The sequence below is a fragment of the Monodelphis domestica genome, chromosome 3, assembly GCF_027887165.1.
Source record: "Monodelphis domestica isolate mMonDom1 chromosome 3, mMonDom1.pri, whole genome shotgun sequence".
Taxonomy (NCBI): Eukaryota; Metazoa; Chordata; class Mammalia; order Didelphimorphia; family Didelphidae; genus Monodelphis; species Monodelphis domestica.
The window spans coordinates 303,316,172-303,341,960 of NC_077229.1; the positions used below are offsets into that span (position 1 = coordinate 303,316,172).

General features: G+C 33.3%; 1 protein-coding gene and 1 long non-coding RNA gene across 2 annotated transcripts in view; one reads left to right on the forward strand and one right to left on the reverse strand.

Moving 5' to 3' along the window:
* The window catches only part of LOC130458408 (uncharacterized), a 28,593-nt gene extending 9,177 nt beyond the window's left edge, over positions 1-19,416 (reverse strand). The window contains exons 1-2 of the long non-coding RNA XR_008917719.1: positions 18,984-19,416; positions 11,939-12,008 (exon numbers count right to left, since the gene is read on the reverse strand). This is a non-coding gene — a long non-coding RNA (uncharacterized LOC130458408). The remainder of the gene's footprint in view (positions 1-11,938; positions 12,009-18,983) is intronic.
* Positions 1-25,789, forward strand: part of TGS1 (trimethylguanosine synthase 1) — a 58,443-nt gene that overhangs the window by 12,209 nt on the left and 20,445 nt on the right. The window contains exons 5-12 of the mRNA XM_007487118.3: positions 188-305; positions 2,715-2,801; positions 13,346-13,520; positions 15,483-15,795; positions 16,093-16,248; positions 19,837-19,980; positions 23,306-23,522; positions 25,560-25,638. Coding sequence (XP_007487180.1) covers positions 188-305; positions 2,715-2,801; positions 13,346-13,520; positions 15,483-15,795; positions 16,093-16,248; positions 19,837-19,980; positions 23,306-23,522; positions 25,560-25,638 — 1,289 coding nt within the window. The remainder of the gene's footprint in view (positions 1-187; positions 306-2,714; positions 2,802-13,345; positions 13,521-15,482; positions 15,796-16,092; positions 16,249-19,836; positions 19,981-23,305; positions 23,523-25,559; positions 25,639-25,789) is intronic.

A 25,789-nucleotide genomic window follows, 5' to 3' on the forward strand; every position in this document is an offset into this window, starting at 1 on the left:
GTGAGGAAATTCCCTCTACCAGGGAAGGTCAACACTTTCTTTACAATTTAAAGTCTTAGAAAGTTGCCTGGGGCACCAAAAAGAAGGGACAGTGCAAGAAAGGCACTGAAACATTTAGACTGAGTTTGAGAATGACAAGAATTGTCAGAATATGGGGTGAAAATCTACTATATCTCTACCTGTCTAGATTCACAGGAGACTTCTGGAACAAGTACAAAGAAAGAAGTGTCATACAGCAATAGTAAGGATGGTGATGAGAGTGAGGAGGAGCCACCTGAATATAAACCAGCCAAATTGAAGAGGAGGTAAATCTTTTCACAAAAAAAAAATTTCTATTATTAGTAAACAGCAAAGCATTTAATAAATACTATTGAGAGCCTAGCACTTTACGAGTCACTGTGGAAGAAATTTTTTAAAAGTCATAGGCCCTATTTTAAGGAGCTTATATTTTCAATAGGAAGGTAGCATTTATCTCCTGAAAGCAACCTTAAAGAAAGTTCACTTCTCTTTGTACTCTATCATTTTAGAGATGAGGTCTTGTATTTTTAATTATTATTGAATACAATTCACAAAAGTAAATGTAGCTTCAAGAAACCTTAAAAACAGCAGCTAGATGAATCAGTGGATAGAAGACCAGGTCTAGAGATGGGAGATATTGAGTTCAAATTTGGCCTTAGATACTTCCTAGCCATGTGACCTTGGGAAAATCACTTGACAGAAGGTAAGGGTTTATAAAACCAAGAAAAGAAACCTTAAAATATCACCTGGTCAAGTCTACATATTTTATCTGTAAGAAACTAAATACCAAGCGAGGTTGTAATTTGACCAAGGACATAAAAACTATTCCATGCTGGTATATATATAATGAAGAGTTTGAGATAATATAATTTGTCCATTGAATATTTAAGTTCTTTTATCTAGAGCACTGGTGTAGGTGCTTAGAAAGTTACAAAATTTAGATAACATATAGTCTCTACTTTCACAAAACTTACAAGCCAATAAGAGTGCTAAAGTACAAGCAGAACTGTGTATGGTATAGGTATAAATATAAGTATACTGCATTACTATATACTAGTATGTGAATAGTAGCTATACTACAAACAGAAAAAGAATTATAAAACAAGTGCTATGTAATTTTTATAGGGGAAAAATAGGTATTTGAGGATCAGGAAAGACTTGATGGAAATAGCAATTTAATAGGAGCTCTAAAATATAGATAGGAATTCAATAACCAAAAAATGGAGAGGATAGAAGCTGTTAGAGGCATGAGAAATACCATGAATAAAAAACAGGTGTTAAGAGATGGTTTTGGGAAGGATACTAAAAAATAGTCCAGATATGCTAGAATGTATAGGTTATTCTGGCAGCATTTGAAGAATGGATTGGAGTGAAGGTGAAAATATCAAGAAAGGCAAGTTAATGATGGTATCACATAGAATGAATTCAAAATAATAGCAGTTTGCTCTCTGTACTTCATGTATCACTTCATTTTGCAATATATTAGTACAGGTCAATGCAGTGAATATGGAACTAGTAGCAGTCAAGAAAGTGTTCAAGTCCCACCTCTGACACATACTAGATAGGAGATGTGATCCTAGGCAAGTCTCTTAAAGCCTCAAAGACCCATGCAACTTTTTAAGAATTAAGAACTTTTTAAGATGAAGAATATAACAATCTGCATTGGTAGAATAAGCCAAACTTTTAGTAGCTGTCCATTCTGGTGTTATAATATTATTAATTCAAACCTGGACAGCATTTTAAGCTCTACAAACTTCCTTCATCACAACTCTGTTAGATAGGAAATACAAGTATGATCCCCAAGTTAGAGGTGAGGAAACTGAGAATCTGAGACAAATCTACTTGCTAAGAGTCACATAGCTAATAAGTTTCTGAGGTGAGATTCAAACTGAAGAGTCCTGACTCAAAGTCCTGCCCTCTGCCCATGGAACCAAGCTGTTTCCAAAGCGATTAATAAGTAGTAAGTTTCTTGAGTGTTTCTGAGTGGTTGAAGTTATCAACTAGTAATTTTTATTGCTTACAGTCAGGTTTGTTTTGTTTTGTTTTGTTTTACGGTTTTTCCTTGTGTGGGTGTTTATGTATAGTTTTGTAGCTTTTTATTTGTGAAATATTACTTTTTTATGGTCAAAAAGGTTGCTTTGGGGTATTATAAATGTGTCTGAGTAGCTTTTCCATTTGAAAATTAGATGAAACTAGTGGAAGAGGGAACACTATTCTCATAACCTTTATAGCCTTTGTATATATCCAAATATAAGTATTTTAAGTGATTTTTAAAGCCCTAATAAGTGAACTATCTCCACTTCCCAATTATTCTATACTTGATTATTATAGAAAAGGCATAGTATTTTGTTTATATTTTGCTAATTTATTTTTTTCAAACTATTGAAAATAATGGTGGTCTATAGAGATAATAGGGCTTGTTAGTCGGTGTTTGTTTTTTGTTGTGTTTTGTTTTTTTTAAAACCCTTACCAGAATCTGTCTTAGAATCAATACTTTGTATTTGTTCCAAGGCAGAAGAGTGATAAAGGCTAGGCAATGGGGAGTTAACTTGCCCAGGGTCACACAGCTAGGAAGTGTCTGAGGTCAGATTTGAAGGTAGGACCTCCCATCTCTAGGCCTGACTCTCAAACCACTGAGCCATCCAGCTGCCCTGTTAGTCAGTGTTAATAAAAACTTTCTCTTTTTGTATTTATAGCCATGAACTAGATATTGATGAAAATCCAATTGGGGACTTTGATGACAATGGCTCTCTCCTGGGATTCCAGCATGGCTCAGGACAAAAGTAAGTTTTTTATTCATGATTTCTATAATCCTAAATTTTAGAGTTTTTAATCCATATTTGATGGGTCAATGTTAATGTATTTTCATATATTTTAGACCTTGCAAGTTAAACAAGGAATCCATTTAGTCAAAATTTTATTAAAGCTGACACCCTCTTCTCCTAAGCAAGTTATAATTCTTCTCCTTGTATACTTTTACTGGATAATCTTAGGGATTATCATAAGAAAGGTATTAGTTGAAGAATTCTCTTGACTTCACATCCATTTAGTTAAAACGGTTTAAGAACATGGACCCTTTCATGTGTTAACATAATCTTGTATCCAGATAGGAACTTCCAGGTTATGAAAGCATTTTGCCAGTTCTTCCCAGTTTTCTGACTACAGCAGCTACATTGAAAAAGAACCAGTTTAACACTAGCATGGGTAGAAATTAAACCTTCTTAGAAAGTACTGAGCCACAGTAGAAAAAAGAAGACAAAGCTATGGTCTTCAGCTTTAAATAAAGTGGTATTAGTTACCATTTATATATTTTGAGGCCACAAATTTCACTAGTGAAACATTCTCTTTGACACAGAAATTCCATTATAGGGAATATATTACTTAAGAAAAATGTTTTTGGGGGCAGCTGGGTAGCTCAGTGGATTAAGAACCAGGCCTAGAGACGGGAGATCTTAGGTTCAAATCTGGCCTCAGCCACTTCCTAGCTGTGTGACCCTGGGCAAGTCACTTGACCCCCATTGCCTAGCCCTTACCACTCTTCTGCCTTGGAGCCAATACACAGTATTGACTCCAAGATGGAAGATAAGGGTTTAAAAAAAAAAGAAAAGAAAAATGTTTTTTTTAAATCTTTTCACAATTCTATGTCTAATTTTAATTGTGAAGAATTAGAATCAACCTGATGAGAGATTGAGGTATTGGTGTAATACATATATAGTGGGAAGAGCTTGAGATTCAAAGGATTAGATTCAAGTCATAACTCCTCAGTTTTCAGCTATGTTACCTTGAGCAAATCACTTACCTTTAGTAAGAATAAGAAAATTTAATTAGATAATTTTTTTTAAACCCTTACCTTCCATCTTGGAGTCAATACTGCGTATTGGCTCCAAGGCAGAAGAGTGGTAAGGGCTAGGCAATGGGGGTCAAGTGACTTGCCCAGGGTCACACAGCTGGGAAGTGTCTGAGTCCAGATTTGAACCTAGGACCTCCCGTCTCTAGGCCTGACTCTCAATCCACTGAGCCACCCATCTGCCCCTGAATTAGATGATTTTTAAAGATACTTTCCAGTTTGTAACATTCTGTGGTTCTGCAAATATTTGTTTGGTCAGACATTTGATTTAATTGATCTAAAGAACTCTTGGAATGGAAATGACCTCCATACCTTTGTATTGACAGCTCATCTACAACTTAGTCTTTGAGAGTTGTCTATAAGAATTAAAATGCACCTAAGGATGAAATGAGAAATATGAGAATACATATTATAGCATTACAAAGAAAAGAGATACAGAAGATATGTTTTTTTTTATTGTAAGAGATTACAACTACACACAAAAAAGTACACTATTATTACAGGGATATGTGAGAAAAGAGTGGAAAGGAATGTAAAACAGTACTAACTGACAAGTTGTTACAGATATCTGAAAAGCATTTTTAGTGTGCATAGTTTTAAATCTAAGTTTATTTAAGTTTGTGATAAGCTACTTAAAAACAGTATACCAAGTTGTGCATTCAACAAATATTTATTAAGCATGTTCTGTGTGTTGAGCTCTGCCAGGCATTGCAGATACAGAGAAAAACAAACCAGTACTCACCTTCAAATAGTTTGTGCTCTATAAGGGGAAAACAACCAGCATAAAAATATAAACAAAAAAATTCAGAGTAATTTCATGGGGTTCTGGGCCTTAGCTTCTTTTAAGGGATCAGCATAGGCATCTTCGTAAGAGGTGGTACTTAAGCGGAGCCTTGAAAGACTAATGATGTGGGATGAATCGTTAGTATATTCTAGGCATGGAATAATGCCTATGCAGAGTCCAATAGAAAAGAGCTAGGCTCTAAAATATGTAAGAGAGAGGTACTATCCTCCTGGAAAAGTAGACTAGAACCAAATGAAGGCTTTAAAAGCCAAAAGATATTTTCTTCAGGGAAGGGAATGACATGTCATACCTTTGCCTGAGGAATATCAGTTTCGTGGTCATAGGTGAAGGGTGAATGAGGGAGGGGAGAGCATAGTTCTACTTCTACTGTAAGTCTCTTCTTTGAGATACTAATTTTCTCATCTACAAAATGTAGAAATATATCTCATCACAGTCAGCTTTAAAATTCCATAATTATAAATGTCCCGTTTTTCCACTTTCATTATAGAACTATAAATTCATTTATTCACTAAGCATATTATTGATCACTCACTAGGTACATAGGTACTAAGGGAAGTACAAAAGAAATCTAAGGCATTATCTCTGTCTCCTAGGAAACAACAATAAAATTGGGAAGACAGTATATACACAAGTAAAAAGTATTGATTAGTGTCTGATTAGTGCCAAAATGAGCAAGAGCAAGAAGTATTGGAGTTCAGAAAAAAAGGACCTCCTGAAGAAATACTTGGACCTTAAAGGATGGATAAGATTTGGATAGACAGAAGGAAGAGAGAGACTGGCATTCTATGGAAGGTGAACACTGTTCCTTTGAGTCTCAGCTCAAATCCCACCTTCTGAGGTCTTTTTCCATCTCCCTAGCTGCTAGTGCCTTCCTCTGTGGAATTATCTCCCATTTACTCTCTCCCTCTCCTATCTTTCTCTTTACTTCCAGAGTCTCTCTTGAATTTGTATATACTTAGTTTTTTATGTATTATCTTCTCCATCAGATTGTCAGCTTCCTAAGGGCAGGTGTTGTTTTTACCTTTCTTTAGATTATCAGTGCTTAGCATAATGCTTTGTACACAGTAGGCATATAAGAAATACTTTTGATTGAGTTTAAATAAATATTTAGAATACCTCTAGGATAAAATCCAAGCTAAAATGGGCATTTAAAGCTCATAGTCTGCCATCAGGATTTTTTTTTTCCAGACTCCTGTCACAATAACTCCTTTTTACATACTCTTTTTCAGTCAAACTAGACTACTTGGCATTCCATTTCCCTGCCTCTGGGCATTTGTATAGAATATACCTTTATAGTAGCAGCACAGTACAGTCTCACCTCTAGGCTCAGTTCATGTGCCATTTCTATGGGAAGCTTTTCTTCATTACCCTAGTTATGAATATTGGGTAATCAAGCATAATTTTTGAGTCCACCTTCAGATTGTCATGTGTGATGCACACATTTATGTGCTGTGTTCCCCAGTAAAATATAAGCTTTTCAAAGTTAGGGGCTGTTTTTTCTTTAGATTACTGTATTATTCATTATTGTATGCTTTGCACTCAGCCAAAATGCATGTACATATGAAGCAAATTTTAATTATTTATACCATTGGATTCTTTCTTTTATATACTTACCTCATGCCTCTAGAAACATAGTTACAGCACTAGAAGGGGCCCTTCTATTCCAACCTCATTTAATAAGTGAGGAAACTGAAGCACCTAGGAAAGTTAAATGGTTTTCCTAAAGTCATATAGGTAGTATATGGCTAAGCTAGGAGGTAGTACGTTTCTCACTGTATCAGGCAGTGTTTCTGGTGTAGTTTGCCTAGTCTGTTGTGTCTTCAGTTGATGGAAGAGCTAATCAGTTTGTAAAAAGGAAAAACCTAATCCCAATAAAATAGGAGTAATTGTTTCATTGTAGAAGAGGATTCAAAGCAGTTTCTCTAAACAAAATTTAATATTCATTTATAGATTAACATTTTTACAGAGGCGAAAGAATAGAGAAATTTATAGCTAAAGAATTAGGAACCATGAGAAATTATAGAAGTAAAAGTATTAGTAACAAACATTTTACTTTTCTACACACACATATTGTATGTCTATGCATGTATAAAGTCCCCAAAGTCTTAGTGCAGTTTAAAGTTATGCAATTTTTAAATACCATATACACACTTGTATATACTCTTATATATACATAATATGTGTGTAATCAATTCCTGAGTGATAAGAAAACTGACAGTGACTTGCTTATTCATTATTTGACTAGTAAAGTAGCCAGAACTTAAACTCAAACCCAGATTTTTTAACTCAAAATCATGTTAATTCCATTTTGCCACAGAATAGTTTTAGAAATATGAAATACAATCTAATAGGGAAATTCTGTATGCCCTCTTTTCCCTTCCTTCCCCTTTCCCCCCCGCCCAAAAAATGACTCATTGCAATTTTTTAGAGTGCATATGTTTTATAAAGTAAGGTAAGGATGTGAAGATCTTTGGGGAGAAAATCATTACTTCAAATCATTATACTACTTGATATTGAAAATTGCATGTAAATATTCAGAGATTATGATGATAATGGATTTTGATAAGAATTATTGGAAGAAATGGTCATCGCTACATCAAGTTATTATTTAATAATTCAGAACTGCTACAAAATGGCAAATAAACAGGAAAGGAATAAAATCCCCAGGAAAAAAATCATCTCTCAGAAAATTGAAAAAAAAAAGTAATTAAAATTTGAAAGTACCACAGCTTCATAAGATTTTAGACCTTTATATAAATAAAGGTGGTAAAACTAGAGGATAAAAATAAGATAACATAAAAATGTCTTATTCTTCAAGAAAATATGAAGAAACAAAATCTGAATGTTTCAAGAAGTAATACAATAAATTTTCTTGGAAATGATGATAACAGAAGACAAAATATAACCTCATAGAATCAAGAATCATTCCCCCTCTCCCAGTTTAATTCACAAAAGAATAGACATCAGACTGTGACAGAAAGGATCTTAGAAACAACCAGTAAGGAATAAATCACATTAATAAAAAACAAATTCTTAAATAGCAAAAGATTTATCATCCAGAATGAGACATGAAAGGAAAATCTGGGATGTGATTTAGCAAAAAGAAGCTCTCTCCAAAATTAGCAAATTGTTAATAAGAGATTTTTTTTTTAGTGTAAACAAAGATTTCCAGACCTTAATGCAGAGCAACCCAGAACTTATCAGGGCCTTTGACATGCAAACCAACCATGAAGCAGAAACTTTACAAGGTAAACAAATCTTTAAAGCAAAGAATGAATGAATTGTGGCACAATGTAGTTGCACAGAATTTGAGACTTCTCTAATGTCTGGGTTATCCTCTTCAGAAGGAGAACTCACACTGTCCAAACAGCCCTATTCCATTTTTGACAATTTTAATTGTGAGAAAGTTTTTGTTATTTTTACATTTTTTAAATTTCCACCTATTGTTCCCAGTTCTGCCTTCCATGAAAAACAAAACAGGACTATCCCTTTTCTAAGTGATAGTTCTTCAGACACTTGAAGACTATTATCATTGTTTTCCTTAAAGTGTCCTTTTCAAGCTAACCATCCAAAGTTCCTCCAACATAACCTTCAGTGTCATGAATTTATGACCTTTCTTCATCCTAACAACCCTCCTTTTCAGGATCTCCCAAGTTAACAATTTATACAAATTGGTACATCTAGAATTAAATACAATCCACTCAGTGTGGTTTGATTAGGACTGAATAATACTAAGGAACTGTCCTTTCTTTTTTATCCTGGAAAACATGTTTTGTTTTGGGGTTTTTTTTTTGCATACTGCATGGTATAGTCTATTGTTAATTTGATGTTCCCCCATTTAAGGAAGGACACCAGGAAACTAGTTGCTCAGAAATAAGTGAAGTAACATCCTTTAAGAGGGACAAAAGACAAAAACAGAAGATAATTATATACTCAATATGGATACTATAGGTAAAAATGATGGACTGGAATGCGCAGTTCCTAAAACAGTCAGTCCTAGCAGTAATCAACAAAAGGCAGTAATCTTTGAAAAGAACCCCAGAATCAGTGTTTTGTTTTTATTTGGTGGGGTTAAGAGGGAAAACAATGTAATAGTATTACAGTGGGTAGAAAACCAAACAAAAGTTATATATCTAAATGTAAATGGGTTTAATTTACTTCTAAAAAAAAACTGGTTTCAAAATAGATTAGCAAATAAAATTAAACAGTCATTTATAGGAAATACCTAAAGTATAAATACAAATATAGATTTAAAACAACAGCCTGGAATAACATCACTTCAAATGACTTGCAAGGAAATTGTAGCATAATACTATATTATAATAAAGCTAAAATGAAAACAATTAAAAATGGTAAATGATCATCATAGATAGTAATGGATATTAAATAAATGTGTATATGTGTTTACACACCAAATGGCATTGTTAACTAAGTATTTAAAGGAAAATTTTTATTTTAAAAAATTCTGTTAAGGATTTGTTTTTGTTTTTAATTTAATGTTAATGTTTTCCAAAATGGAAAAAGAAAACACTTGAGGAGTACTGAGATTATTATGATACTTTATTGTTATTCATATTGCCAACTGAAACCAAGGCAACCAAAGAGGAAATTACAGATTGGAAGAGAATGTTGGAAAAATTGATCTGGTACATATATAAGAAGTCAATTTGACCCTTAAAGATTTTGCCTTTTTCTCCTGTCACTCAAAATAAGATCAAAATAATTCAACTTTTGTAATGAAGAAAGGCAGACATCTTGAAACACTTCTATTGCATGTCATAACAATAAAAATCGTAGTAAATAAGTGAATATAAGCAAACCACACATATGAATAGAGCCTTAAAATGATAAATAATTTTTGCAAATAATGAGCAAAGACCAAATGCAAAAAGAATAAAAGATAATCAACAATGGTAGTAGTAATAAAGCACACCAAAATTCATGGAATATCATTAACATAATAATCCTATGTAAATTTATATCTAAACACTTATTAAGAAAGAAAAAGAAGAAATTGTTTTATATTACAAGCAAAATAAAATGAATGGAGGGGAGAGGAAAAAGTAAGTTAAGACCAAGAAAATTAGAACTGTTAGATAAGTTAATCAAAAGGAAAAAAAAAGATTTATCAAATTATCAAAAAAAACCTAATCACACTAAATGAAGAGAAAATAAAGAAAATGACTCAAAACTATTGTTATATAAACACAAATTTGACAAGTAGGTTGTAAAGATTAAAATTTAGGGGAGACTGAGGCATCTGAGGCAGGTAGAAATTAGTTTCTCTCTGCAAGGAGTATTATATTTTTTAGAGGTTTATTAAAGGATAAAGATGAAAGAATATACAAGTAAGAAACATGTGCCTAGGCCAGAGGCCTAGACAAAATAACCTCACATCACGCAAGAGACCGCCTGCTCCAAAACGAAGTCCAAAAAGAGCCAGGAGAAAGACCCCTCTCAAAAGCCTTTGAATCAGCTTAAATACCTTCTCGATCTCGGCCCAGGTGAGATTACAAGGCATTCTGGGGAAGTGGAGCAAAGGCTCGTGGGGATTGTAGTCCTGTATTCGAGTCTATTTTTTACATACCCCGTGTGATCATTTTTGGAAAAATTAATTTTTCCCCAAAAGGATCATAAAAAGATAATAAACTTAAAAGATTACAATAGTGTGAGGATAAGAGAAAAAAGAATAAAACCAATAATTGCTGAACACATTCGAGTCTATTTTTTACAAGGTTGAGATGGATGACTATAAAAAATTTAAACTTCAGGATATCTGTAAACCAGTATCCTTTAAAAAATATTCATAACAAAATTACTATTAAACAAAATTTTAGTAAACAAGTTATACCAAAAAAGGTTATTTGATTTTTACCAAAAATGCAAGGATTTGACATTTCTTGTTCATTCTTCAGCATTAAGAAAACAATTATCATCAGATGTGTTATTGATTAAAGCAATAAAATTATCTAATTATATCAGCATAATACGTTTAAAACTTTTAGTAACATACAACACTTATTAACAGTGAAAAGCACGGGAATAAAAGGACCATTACAATGCTTAGTATGACAAAACAGCTTTCTAAAATTAAGAACTAACAATATTAGAGAAACACTAGATGCTTTCTGACTCCTGCCATTAAAATCAAAATGCCCATTATCCCCATTATTTCTAGAACTGTCACCTAGAGAAACAAACCTAAAATAAAATAAAGGAATAAACAATAACAAAGAACAGGCAGAATGATTTATCTCAGTGGATGATAAGGTAGTGGACACAATATTTGCCTGGGAATCAGAAATATCTGGATTCACTTCCTACTTTAACCACTTAAGTAATATATGTGTTCTGGCTGAATACTTAACCTTGGTTTCCTCATCTGTAAAATCAAGATGATAATACTTTCAGTATCTACTTCAGCAGGATTTCTTTTAAGTTCCTACCTCAGCAGATCATGAGATTTAAATCAGACAATGTATGCAGAGCTCCATACACCTCAGAATACTCTACAAATATCTGTTATCTGGCCCAAAAGAGTTGACAACCACAAAATATAGTTGAAATATTAGTTTCAGCAAGGTAGAAGATAGGAATAAATCCACAAAATTTTAAATGTAAGCAATTGTTTAGAACTTATCTATTAAGTTTTGAGTTTTAATCTGCTGACACATAGCCCCACACTGATGAAATATCAGACCCTTCATGTGTAAGTTTGAAAATAGACTCATGTCTTAAATTTGAAAGAATTCAAAGAAATACAGTAATTTACTCATATTGCACAATGAAGCAAAGAATAAAATGTAGGAAAACTATTATAGTATTAACATAACTCAAATACAATTAGTGGTGGTATTGCCTTGTCAAAGCAAACAGTCTTCCTGTTTTAACAAAATTCTAAATAAGCTTTTCCAATCACATTTTTTCATTTTACATATTTGTTGGGATTATGTTTTGAGATTCCTGGTTATAACAATTATAAAAGTAAGATAAAGTAAATTATTGATGTATTTTTTGCCTGATATTTATACAATAGTGCTGTTTAAAGTAGTTATGTGTACTAAATTATTTGTTTAGTTGGACTCATGTTAAAGTTCAACCCAAATTCAAATGAGTAGAAAGTTCACACTACAATAGAATAAAGATATTTTCCTCAGCTAACAATGAAAAGGCAGGTATGGTAGAGAATGCTAAACTTCCAGGGAAACTGAGTTAAAATCCAGGCTCAGGAACTTACTAGCTGTGTAACCCTTGGGCAAGTCACTTACCTTCTCTCATCTTCAATATCCTCATCTTTAAAATAGGGGTCATCCTGCCAGGGTTGTTGTGAGGATCAATCTAAAACATGTATATAAATATGTAAAGAAACAAAGAAAATATATAAATTCTATTAATATCATAATAACTGAATACTTCTACACATCTATGATATATGTAGAGCTGGAATTTGTCTAGTCCAATCCCCTCATTTTCTCAATAAAGAAACATGTTCCCAGAGGCTTAATGGGAAGTCACACAGGTTGTAAGTTTTAATAGATTTAAACATATGTTACCCTCTGAGCTAAGAGCTAATAATGTTTTCACTGTATCATACTAACATTTTGAAGTATTAAATACCATGTCATTAAAAAATCTAACATTACTCTTTAACCAACTTCAGAGTATTAAATTATATGTGATATAATTCACATTAAACATATTGTGTTGTATTTTAACTCCCTTTTTAAAATTGGTAAACTAATTTGGTCTGAATATAACCCTTAACCTTAAAATATCTTTGTGAGAAAAAATATATAAACATATATACCAACATTGATAATTAAACCATAGTTGGGCAGGAAATGGTAGCCTTTATTCAAATTAGTTTGATATATAAGAAGTTCTGATTAGCTGAAATTACTGTCTGTAAATATTGACTGTAAAATTCTTGTTTTGCACTCTACTTTGGTCTTAGAGAAATATAACACATGAAATAGTAATAAGTTTTAAAAATGGTCTTTTGTTATAATGAATGTGTTGATATTCTAGGATGTCAGAGGAGTGATCATTTAGAGCAGGGAAGACCAGAAAAAGACAGACTCTCAAATACTTTGGATGAATGGAAATTTACTTCACTTATTTTGTGATTTAAGATTAATTTTACTTCAAGAATTTTGTGGCAACTTGAGGTAATTAAAGGTATCCTTACCTGGGTTCTGTTGTGAAACCAGATTTGGAAATTAGTGCTGTAAGGCAAAATGTATAAATGTACATTCATACTAAGGGGCTGTGGAACGTTGCTATTTGTGAGTTACAGCATTTTGATTACACCTTTTTTTAAGGACATAACTAGGCCTTAGCTTAGTATTAGGTAATATGTTGATATTCCAACTTATATATTTAATTTTGCTTTTTTTTAATCAATAAACTACACCTTAAAGAATAAATTAGAAAGGAATGAGTCTTGTCTGCATTTTTAACATTTTTTGTATGTTATTTTTATTTTAAAAACAAAATGAAAACCCTTTCTGCGTCTGGTCAAATGAGAAAATATTTAAAGCTCTTTGCAAACATTTAAATATGATATAAATGTTTGCTGTTAGGGAAAACAACATCAATTTAAGTTTTTAGTTATATTTTTTCTTATCGTTTCCTAATATGAACTCTTTCCCAAATGTCTTGATTTTCATTTACAGATATGGTGGAATTTCTAATTTTAGTCGTCGAAAAGTTAAGTACCTAGAGAAAGATGTGAAGCATAAAACACAATTTCTAGATATGCGAAGACAAATAAATACAAAAAACAAGCATATCTTCTTTCCAGAAGAGTCAGAAAGACCATCTTTCCGGAAGAGTAAGACTTTGAGTAAGGTATAACTAAATTATGATTTATATAAAACGGAATATCCCATCTTGTTATTTAGACCTTTATTTTTCTAAACTGGATTTTGAAAGTCTTATGTGTGCCTTAGTACTTTGTCTTATGGATAAAACATATATTGTAATTTTAAATGAGATTTAAAACCAGGTCCTCTGACAGTATGATTGGTGCTCTTTCCACTTTATCACATTGCCTTCTTTCTCAAAGGAAATCTTTTTAAGAGTTAGTTCCCTTTTGTTTTATTTATTTTATGCCCATGCTCATTCTGACCTATTAACCATTAGGAAGATTAGTCCTACTGACAGTGATGATACCAGTCATGGAAGAAACTGAGTTTGAGGCATAGTTAACATCTCAGAGGGTAAGGGTTCATCTTATACTCTCTTGACTAATTTTCCAAAAGTATTATTCATTTACCATATCATATTAATAATTTCATTTTTCAAATACATAAGAATTTATTGTTATTTAACCTATTAGGAGCCAGGTACTAAGCTAAGCACTATAGATACAAAGACAAAAAATAAATTGTCCCTGCCTGTAAGCCTTCATTATAGCAGAAAATATGTACACACATGTCTAATTATAAAAATATATTCAAAGTAACCAATTTTGTAATGTTATCTTTGATGCTAAGTAAGACTTTTTAAAAAAAAAACCCTTACCTTCTGCCTCATAATCAGTACTGTGTATTGATTCTAAAGCAGAAGAGTGGTAAGGGCTAGGCATTGGGGTTCAAGTGACTTGCTCAGGGTCACACAGCTAGGAAGTGTTGAGGCCAGATTTGAACCTAGAACTTCCTATCTCTAGGTCTGGGTCTCAATCCACTAAGATACCCAGCTGCTCCGTAAGTAAGACACTTAATGTCATTTCTTTCTAGGGTCATTGAATGTAAAAGCATTTAATAAGCACTCAAGATACATGCAGAAAAGTTGAGACATTCCTTGCTCTTAGGAATTATGGTCCTAATGAAAGATGGCACATAAAGAAGGTTATGAGTCAAATAGAAAGGGCTCTGATGATTTATAGGGTTCCATGGCAAAGGAGATGGTAATGCACTTTTAAGGTCATTTTTAAAATAACCATATCCGTTTATGATATTGAACCAGTTGACAGTGCCACGGGCTTTGTACATGAGAATTTCTTTTTCCTGGTATTCATTATATGGCTTCTGAGAAAGCAGTGGCAGATGCACCTGCCAAAGTAGTTGTCAGGTTATATCTCTGCAGAGGCTTTTCCCCTGGATAATTGGTGCAAAAGTAGTGCTTTTAAGTATTCTTTGGGCTCTTGTGCTCGGTCTTGAGCTATTTCCTTTGAGGCTTCAGGGGAAGTGATGGTTAAAATGGTGGCAATGATTTGACTCATTTGGCATAGGCCACTTTTGGCCTCTCCCTCTTTGCCCCTTGCTCCTTTATCTAGGCTGTTTGCCTGCCCTTTAGGTAGTGACCTGGTCAGACAGTAGTGATTGATGGCCCTTAATCCACAGGAGTTATGTATGTCCTTGGATGGTAGCTAGGGAGGGGGATGGATAAAAGTGGATTGGACTGAAAGCCAGATTGTTAATGAGTATAGATCAATATTATTTTACTTTTTTTTAATCATTTGTCCAGATCTTCCTAAAATATCTGGATGTACCAATAAGATGGCATGTTACTTACAACTATATTGTAAGTTTTCTTTATGGTAGGCCATTTTTAATATCTCCAGTCTTCCTCATACAAGAGATCTGTAATGAGCCATGTGGTGCATCAGAGTAGCAAATTGCCCAGAATTGCTTCAGTGGGTTATGTTGAATGAATCAGTGTCCACTTGTCATTAAATATTCTTGTTAGAGTTATTTTTTATTTAAAACATTAGGCAATTTTGATGTCAATAATGTAAGAGAAAACATCCTTTGTGTACTTGGATTACTAGACCTGTATCTGTATAACGTGTTTGTGGCTTAATTCCAGGTAGAAAAATTCCTCAAATGGGTTAATGAACCAGTGGAAGAGGTAACATCACAGGAACTTCGAGATGATGCACAAGACACTTGCACAAGCAGTGATTCAGAAGAACAGGAAAGATCTGTTAAAAAATGTGATGACCTGTTTGAGATCAGTAATCTGGAACCTGAAAAGTATGATACAATTTCTTCAACCAATGAATTTGAAATTAAAAATAATAAAGACAACAAAACAACCATATCAGAAGAACAAAAATGTGTTCCTGAAAGGCAGCTAGTTACTCTAGATATTCCTGATTATCTGCAAGTAGAAACAGATGGTAAGAGCAAATGCATTCATTTGTAATAGATTTAGAAAAATATTTACTTAGTATTCTAAGAAATGATATTTTCATTAGTGTGGGTACTCCTTCCACAAGCACAGTTCACACCGTAAACCTTATGTATCTACCTATTGTTTATTACAGATATCCAAAGGAAGCATTAACTTGCTTTAGGACAGGAACTCCAAAGAATGAAAATATTTTGTATTTTTATTTTATTCTGTATTTTAAGTAGTTCTCATAATTGTCAGCCTTTTGGGAATTTTTTTAATACTGCTTATACTTTTACTATAGTTGAAGCAAAGAAGAAGAAAAAGAAAAGCAAAAAAAAGAACAAAACTGTAAATCCCCTCCCTCCAGAGATTGCTGCTGTTCCTGAGCTGGCCAAGTATTGGGCACAAAGATATAGGCTGTTTTCACGTTTTGATGATGGGATTAAATTGGACAAAGGTAAAGTAATATGTGTTGATGAAATGTAAAGATTCAGATTGATAATTGCTTTGTTATATCATATTTTGATTATAAGAAGTTTTTGTTTTTTCCAGATTGTCAGTATAATTTTTTAAGTATTCATTTTCTGATATATTGCAATCTATGTTCCTCTCCTTACCCAAGAAAGTAGGTAATATGATACAGGTTGTACATATATTTATGATATGATTCTTATTTCCATATTCATTATGTTGCAAATAAAGACATAAATTGCTTACACTGGAAAAAATTCTTGGTGGAAATGGAGAATGATATGTTTCCATTTGCATTCAGATTCCGTCTCGTTTTTCTATGGCAGTTAGATAGTCTTTTTTTATGTCTTGAGTCTCTGGGAGTTGTCCCAGATCCTTACCTTGTTAATGAGAGTTGTGTCATTCACATTTGATCATCATTCTTTATCATTGTTACTGCGTATAACGTTCTCCCTTTTCTGCCAACTTCACTTTGCATCATTTCATATATAAGCCTTGCCAGTTTGTGTGTGTGTTAATCTTGTTTGTAATTTCTTGTGGCACAATAGTATTCCATTACAAACATACACCACAACTTGTTCAGCTATTTTCTAATTGATGGACATCCCTTCAGTTTTGAGTTCTTTGCCACCACAGAAAGAACTGCTATAAATAGTTTTGTGCAGGTAGTTTCTTTTTCCCTATCATCAGTCTCTTTGGGATACAATCCCAGTCCTCGTTAGTGGTATTGGTGGGTCAAAAGGTATCTACAGCTGTATAGCATGATTGCAGATTGGTCTCCAGAATTATTGTATCTACTCAAAGCTCCAGCAGCAGCATATTACTGTCACAGTTTTTCCACATCCCCTCCAATATTTATCATTTTCCTTTTATTTTGTTCCCATTATCCCTTCTGATGGGTATTACCTGTTTTTATTTTCATTTCTCTTTAGCAATATTATTTGGAGCATTTTTTTTTTACAACTGAAGAAGTGTTAGCTTCTCCAGCTCAGAATTGCCTGTTCATATCCTTTGACCATTTGTCAATTGAGAAATACTTTGTATTCTTATAAATTGACTCAGTTCTCTGTATATTTGAGAAATGAAACCTTTGTTCAAGAGACTCATTTTAAGATTTTTTTTTTCCCAGTTGTATGCCTTTGTGTTGCTTTTGTTTGTGTGGAAACGTTAATGTAATGTAGTCAGTTACTTGTTTTATATCTCATTATGTTCTCTATATCTTGTTTTAACTTAAATTCTTCCCTTATCCATAGGTTTCATAGGCAAACTGTCCTGTGCTCACCTAATTTGCTTATAGTATATCACCCTTTATTTCTAAGTCATGTGTGCATTTTGACTTTACCTTGATATGTGGCATTAGGTGTTGGTCTATGCCCAATTTCTGCCATACTGTTTTCCAGTTCTTCTAGCAGTTTTTGTCAATGATGAGTTTCTTCCAAAAGCTTGGATCTTTGGGTTTGTCAGACTTTTAAGTTACACTCAGCCATTATGTGTTGAGTGCCGAATCTATTCTATTATTCTATTGTCCTTTGCCCTTATTTCTTAGCCAGTGCCAGATTGTTTTGTTGACTGCTGCTTTCTGATAAAGTTTGAGATCTGGTTCAGCTAAGACACTTCCCTTGGTACTCTAGATCTTTTGTTCTTTGAGATTAATTTTCTTAATTTTTCTAATTCAATGAGATAACTTTGGGGTAGTTTGATTGGTGTGGCACTGAATAAGTAAATTAAGAAAAAATAGTCATTCTTAGTATAATGGTTTGGCCTACCTATGAGCAATTAACATTTTTCCAGTTGTTGACATCTGACTTTATTTGTGTAAAAAGTGTTTTATAGTTGTGATTATATAGTTCCTTCTAACTCTTGCCGTTGGGCTTTATTGATAGTATAAGGTAATACCAATGACTTTTGTGGGTTTGTTTTATATAATACTTTATATAATACCTCCAACTTCTCTAAAGTTGTTAACTATTTCAATTAGTTTTTCATTGATTTTCTAGGTATACCATCATATTGTCTACAAAGAATGATAGGTTTGTTTACTCATTGCCTATTGTAATTCTTTCAATTTCTCCTATTGTTCTAGCTAGCATTTCTAGTATAATATTAAATAGTAGTGATGATAATGAGGATCTCTTTTTTATTCCTGGTCTTATAGGGAAGGCTTCTTTATCCCCATTATACTAAATGTTTTTAGATTGATGCTGTTTATCATTTTAAGGAATGTCTCATTTATTCTAATGTTCTCTAGTGTTTTTAATAGAAATGAAGTTGTATTTTGTCAAAACCTTTTTATACACCTATTAAAATTGTCATATGGGGGCAGCTAGGTGGCTCAGTGGATTGAGAGCCATGCCTAGAGATGGGAAATCCTAGGTTCAAATCTGGCCTCAGACACTTCCCAGTTGTGTGACACCCTGGGCAAGTCACTTAATCCCCATTTCCTAGCTCTTACAGCTCTTCTGCCTTGGAGCCATTACATAGTCTTGACTCCAAGATGGAAGGAAAGGGTTTTTAAAAAATAGTCATATGGTTTTTATTGGTTTTGCTATGTTGATATGGTCAGTTATTTTGATAAGTTTTCCTAATATTGACCTATCCCTGCATTCCTAGTTTAAAACCTACTTGGTCATAATATATGACATGCTTTGTTATATCATTCATTTATTATATTTTTTAAAAGAAATTGCAATAACATTAAATAGAATATCTGATCATCCTTACCTGCTTTTTGTTCTTTTTTGGTCATTTGTGATTTCATTGGCATAGGAAACTGCTTCCATCAACATGAGAATTGCTTGGCAACAGTGGCTTTCATTGTGGGGAGGATTAGAGAATATTAGGTCAGACAGTGCCAGAGGCAAGAATTGAATGCAGTTGTTCATGACTCTAGGTCCTGCTTTTCAGCCACCATGCTGTTCTGTCTCTATTTGCTCATACATACTGAACTGCTAAAAAATTTGAGTTCCAATCTCTTTGGCTTCCACCATAACCCTAAATAACCTAGTCTTTTCTTGTGAACTTTGTTTGTGGATTATCTAATAACTGTACATTGTTGTCTGTCTAAATAGTTTCTTTTAGGATCTCAGTTGCACAACGTAGGAAGATACAGTTATCAAAATCAATATTTGCTTATAGACATCCCCTAAAAGATCTGAAGTCCTCTTAGCAGAGGCCCTGAGGCTGGGGAATAGAGGGTGAAAGTTTAGATTTGAGAGGTTCAGGTGGATGTTTTTGTAGGAGTCAACTCCTTGTTTACTAAGATGATAGTATCTGTTAATTAAAATTCAAGCACTACATAACAGATTTAAAAACTTCAATAAATATAAAAATTATTACTGTTATTAAATGCAGTTTAAATGTCAAAAGGCTTGAATTCCAGTCCCAGACTCTTCCTAATTTGTAATTCATTTCATTTGTCTTTAAGTTTTTCCATGGAAATATCTTCTCAGTACTCTGAGTCTTATTCACAAATTCACAAATAAGTTGATACTTTCTGAAGTTATTTTTAACTGAAATTTACACTTGACTGGATTTCTTGTTGTTTTGCACACAACTTAATATTTTTCCCTTTTAGAGGGCTGGTTTTCAGTTACACCTGAGAAGATTGCTGAACATATTGCTGGGCGTGTCCATCTAGCCTTCAATTGTGACATTATAGTGGATGCATTTTGTGGAGTTGGAGGCAATGCCATTCAGTTTGCCTTAACAGGAAAAAGAGGTAAGTGGATGTTAAGAAAACTGTTTTCCTTTGATTTGTCTCTGTATGTGTTCACTGAAAACAGTTGAAAATTAAGCATCTTGCATTATTCTGTATTCATATGTTAGTCTGCAATGCTAATAGTGAAGCATATTTTAAACTAAAATATTTGCAATCACTTTTAAACAAGAGCCATGTTGCTAGCAGATGTCTAGTAGAATCTAAGCATGATAAATTCATCTTATTCAGAAACTCAGTGTCTTGAAAGTTATACTCAGAAGAAATATATTCATTTTTTACTTAGAAAAAGTTTCTCTTTTAAACAAGTTTCTTGTAAACAAAAGATTAATTTTAAAATGTCTTAAATTTTTGTTATGTTTAGTAGTTCTATAAAAGATAGGTAGTATTCTAAATAAGATAACATTTGATTGTCCCAGGCCTTTATAGCCTTTAACTGGGGTTTCATAAGAGTCAAACAAATAGTGTACCTAAAGCAATAGGCCTTCGTTATTGTGCCTTCAAAGGGGGAAGCTTAAAGACTAAAATAAAATAGGTCATGGAAGAGGCTTTGGGAAGTAGGAGCAATGAGGAAAGAAGGATTTCATGCAAAAGGCACCCCTGGATATCAGTCATGTGTGGATTTGGGTATAGCGAGGTTTTCGTTTTACAACAGTCATAATGGTCCATCACCAGTCTTATCAGGATACCTAGAAAAAGGAGAGTGAAATGGGTCACCCCTGGTTTTGATACATCCCAAGTTTTCTCTCATTCTTTTTCAATGCAGAGATACTTAAGTTTAACTTATATATAATAATATATAATAATAATTAGCATTTACATAGCACTGTGAAGGTTACAAAATACTTTACATAGATGTTCTCATTTGGTCACCACAACAACCCTCTGAGACAAATGCTTTTAACTCTGTTTTATAGATGAGGAATCTCAGCCTGAAAGAGGCATGAAGACTAGGTATGGACTAATGCAAAGGGCCTAGAAACAAATGGAGGATACAAACCTGGGGCTTGGAAATCTCAAAAGTAAATAGATAGAATATGAACAGCTCTACAGGCAAGCTTTATGAGTCTCAGCAAGTCATTTTGCATTATGAAAATTACATTTGTAACAGGATTTTAATATTAATTCTAGAAGCCTTGTTCTGCTCAATTGTGCTACTCCTGTACTTACAAGTATGCCATTTTGATGACTTTAAATGGTTTCCTCCATAGCTCAAATAAAAGTCATACTCCTACTAGAGTGGTAGCTTCTGAATCGAAAGTTGTAAAATTTCCCTTGAGTCCAACTGAAACATCTAACAAAAATGTCAGATTGGGAAATGTTTCATAGGTGTTCTAATTTTCCATGTGAAATATGATACTTGCATATAGGTTGAGTATTTTTGGTCACCTTTTACATCACCTGTTACATGTTCAGTGTCAGCTATAGATCACCCAAATAAATGAATGAGAGTATTCTTGCTATTTGCTTACAGACCATTCCATTTAGGGTAAGCTGAGCAGGTGTAATGATGGGCTCTGCCATACATTAAACTGCCAAGACTTCTGAGAAAACTACCCAAGTTTCTGTTCTTAACTTTCTGTCTCCTGATGTCAAAGTAATGGAAAAGGGATAATTGTTGAAAATGATTTCATTGTTTTAAAGCTTTCTGGTAGCACTAGTGGGGAACTAGATGGCACAGTGGATAGAGCACTGGCTCTGGAGTCAAGAAGACCTGAGTTCAAATGTGACCTCAGACACTTACAGGCTGGACCAGTCACTTAAATCTATCTGGCTCAGTTCTTCTGTAAAATGAGCTAGGGAAGGAAATAGCAAAACTCTCCAGTGTTTAAAGGAACGATAGAGAGTTAGATACAACTGAAACAACATCAACAACAGTAGCACTAGTAAAACATTTTGGTGCAAGGAGTAAAACTTGAGAATGTCTAGATCTGAGTGAATCTCATCTCTCCATGTTGTTCTTCTTCCTTCACTTCAGTAAAAGAATATGATGAATTTCTAGGGTTTTAGAGGCATCCCCCAATCCTCCCCAAAAAATGTATGTGTGCAGAAATAGTGTTATAAAAATATTCTTCTGCATTCATGTCATTGTTTTTCTCATTTAGAGAACTATCCAAACACATTTATTTACATTCTTATATTTGTGTAGATAGTAACATTTTAAACTTGTCTATGATTTTCTGTATTCTAATAGAGATTTAGTGTTTAGCATTTGTCAACATTTCTTCACAGGCCCAAACCCATGCTTACAATTTCTGGTTCTTTTAGGCAGATCTTATTTTCAAATACAACTAATCAAAGCATTCAGTTTTAAAGAACAGATTTAGGAAGATATTTTGTCCTTTTGCATTTTCATTAATACCAGCTTTTTTGTCATTCTGCTCCTGGACCACAAATGTAACAGATTAAAGAGCTGGTAAAGATATGATCTTTTCTCTATATATCTAGAAGAGAAATAGGCCTCCTAGAACTAGAACCATTCCTTTTAAGTGTGTTTTTATGTCATTATTTATTTTTTATTTCAGTAAAGTTAAGTAGTTGGTTGGTTTGTGCATTGTGCAGTGATTTTATTATTTCTCAAAAATGTAAACATTTCAAGACATTTAATACATTTTGAAACTATTATTTACAAGTCCCTGCCTCCTTGGCATGTAAAAATCAAATGAGCTTGTTTTCTTAATGCTTTGCAAATTTTAAACCAACATATAAACAGGAACCATTTAAGTTGTTTTTTTTCTTTTTTAATGACATTTACATGACTACCATGGAAATATGTTCCATTTAACCTTTCAAGTATAAAATAGTGCTACTAGCTTTTTACAGTGTATTTTGTGGCAAGTAGCTCATTTGCATTTGTGTGGATAAGCTATATTTATTATTTCTGATGTCTTTTTAATCCAACTATTTTTGGCATTCCCTTCTTCAGAGCTTTCTTATAAATCACTGAATACCATAAAGGTAATATGATTCAGAAAAATTTAGCAAGGAAGGTATAATAATTATTTTCCATTTTGGACAGTTTTAATATTGAATATTATGTATTAACATCATTATTCTTCTACGTCTAGGCTTTATCACCAAACTTCCTATCATCAAAATGTTATAAAAAGCTCTTGAATATAACCTACCTGGCCATAAATAATACTCTAAATAGTTTCATTTAAGTCTGCATTTTAGGCATAGGTAACTGGATAACCCAACTGTAGGCAAAGTTTTCTTTTCATTCTACTAGGATTCTTTAAAGGATTTATTCAGAACATTGTAGAAATGAAATGTCATCTCACAGGGCCCATAAAATTGACTTATTTTCCTTTTTTTCTTTCTTCAGTGATTGCCATTGATATTGATCCAGCTAAAATTGATCTTGCTCACAACAATGCAGAAGTATATGGAGTAGCAGATAAGATAGAGTTCATTTGTGGAGACTTCATGCTTTTGGCCTCAGATTTAAAGGCAGATGTTGTATTCCTCAGCCCTCCTTGGGGAGGACCTGACTATGCTACTGCAGAAACCTTTGATATTAGAACCATGATGTCTCCAGATGGATATCCTTTTCAATTCCTTGTGATTTAACTTGCAAATGATGATAAACTAAAATTTTATTCCCAGGTTTTGGGGGATGGGGAGAGAAGACAGATATTCTGCATATATCTGTTATGTACCTGTTTTGGGGTTTGTTTTGTTTTTGCCTAAAATAAATGGAAAAAACTAAGTAGTTATTGACTTTTGGGCCTGTTGACACTGCCAGCTTAGGAGCTTAGGTATTGAGTTTGAAAGGAACCTCAGTGTTTCTCTTATCCAGCCCCTTCAATTTTTATATGAAAACACTAAAGTCTAGAGAGGTCACACCTAATGAGTGGCAGAGTTTTGATTCAGAGGAACAGATCCTATGCCTCCAAATTTTGTGCCCTTTTCCCTTTGCACTATTTGCTGGTGATGTCCCTCACATTTGGCAGATTAAAACCATAGAGCTTTTATATGGGCCCTGTCATTCCAAATTCTGACTTCCCTTGGAATCTGCCAATTGAATCTAAATAGCCCTACTTCAGTGTTATGTAGACTTAGAATCTCAGCATGGCTACCATACTTTGTGCTTGTCTGAAGCCATAACAGCAGACTCCCTAGGAGAAGGAAACTGGTTTTGGAGTCATTTGTCTTCAGTTTATCACTTGTACCCTGAGTGACCAAGAACAAATCACATAAACTTTCTGGTCATCAGTTCTCTTCATCTGCAGAATGGGGGGTATATATAGATTAGATGGCCTTAAAAGAATTCTTCCAGTTCAAAATCTGATGCTATGGGTAAACTTTTTTTTCCTCTTAGCAGATTTTAGTACTTTTATTCCACCTAGACAGACAATGAGCAGACAAAGAATCAGTCACAGTGAGTCACAGGAAGGGATCTTTCAAGACCAGATCTAATCTATCACCCTAATTTTATAAATGAGACACTAAGGCCAGGGAAGCTCACCTGATGTGCCCATAGTCACACAGGGAGCAGAATAGTAAATGAGCATCAGAGATGGCATTGGAACCCAAATTCTTTTACTCCAGAGCCAATTCTCATTACTTGGTACCTCCTTGTATCCATTCTTAAATAATAATGTTAATTGGGAATAAACTAAAATCATAATTTTAGGTTAATAAAGAATTGGGGATTTTCTGTAATCTTTTAATTAAGTTATTTTTCTAGTATTATATCAAAAAACAAATATATTCCTATGTAATGGTTTGAATAATTTAGGTTTGTTTAATATTTAAACCCATACTGTATTATTTATATACATATAATTAAGGAAATTATATAAGTATTAAATCATATAATGTCCCTTCCCACCAAAAAATAGAATTCCAAGATAAAAGAAACAACTAGTCATATTTGGGTAATCTGTGAGGGTTTACAATGTTATAACAACTTTGTGAGGCAGTTACAACTGTTATTCCCTTTACAGGTGAGGAAATTGAGGCTAAAAAGTTAATGACTTGTTCATTGTTGCATAGGTTTGAAATATCAAATGTAAAATAAATTCACATCTCCTAACTCCCAGGCCTCAGGATTTTCTCTCATAAGTCACAGTGCCCTTTCAAATGAAATAATTCTTTGTAAGCATTAGCAGACAAAATGGGCATTTTGTAAACTATAAAGTCCTATAAAGAAGCTTTACTACCTTTTAGTTTGTTTGGGGGGGTTTTGAACCAGACTTGTGATTTCTTTGGTACAAGTAAGTAGCACCTTCTCTAACTTGTCTGGGCCACTGCAACGTTAAGGGATATTCCCAGTGTCACATAATAAATGTGTCAGCAACAAATCTCCAAATCCAGTGTCATCTTCTGTCCACTAAACCATAGCTTCCTCTCATGTCAATCTATGGCTTTTGTTATAAATCTAGAAATAGAGATTTTTGTTTTTTAAATGAGGTGATATTCTGTAGTAAGGATTTTGTCTTATTAATGATGATTATTATTAAATTTATGAATAAAAGCATTATCTTATATTGGGGACTATCTTTTAACTGACTAAATTAGGTTTCATTTAGTAGCAATTAACTCATGTCAGTTATTTTTCCTTAACTTATTTCAACATTTGAAATTTTCAGGTTATCCCAGATGATCACTAAAAATATTGTATATTTCCTTCCAAGAAATGCTGATATTGATCAAGTAAGTTATAATTGAAAGAATGTTAATAAACCTGGCTCTGGTTTAACTTGGTTTCACAGGTACATTGATTACTAATTATTGATACATTTGATATCCTCCCATCTTTCTCTGCTAAACATTGTAGATCCATTCTTAATAGTCTCATTGCAGC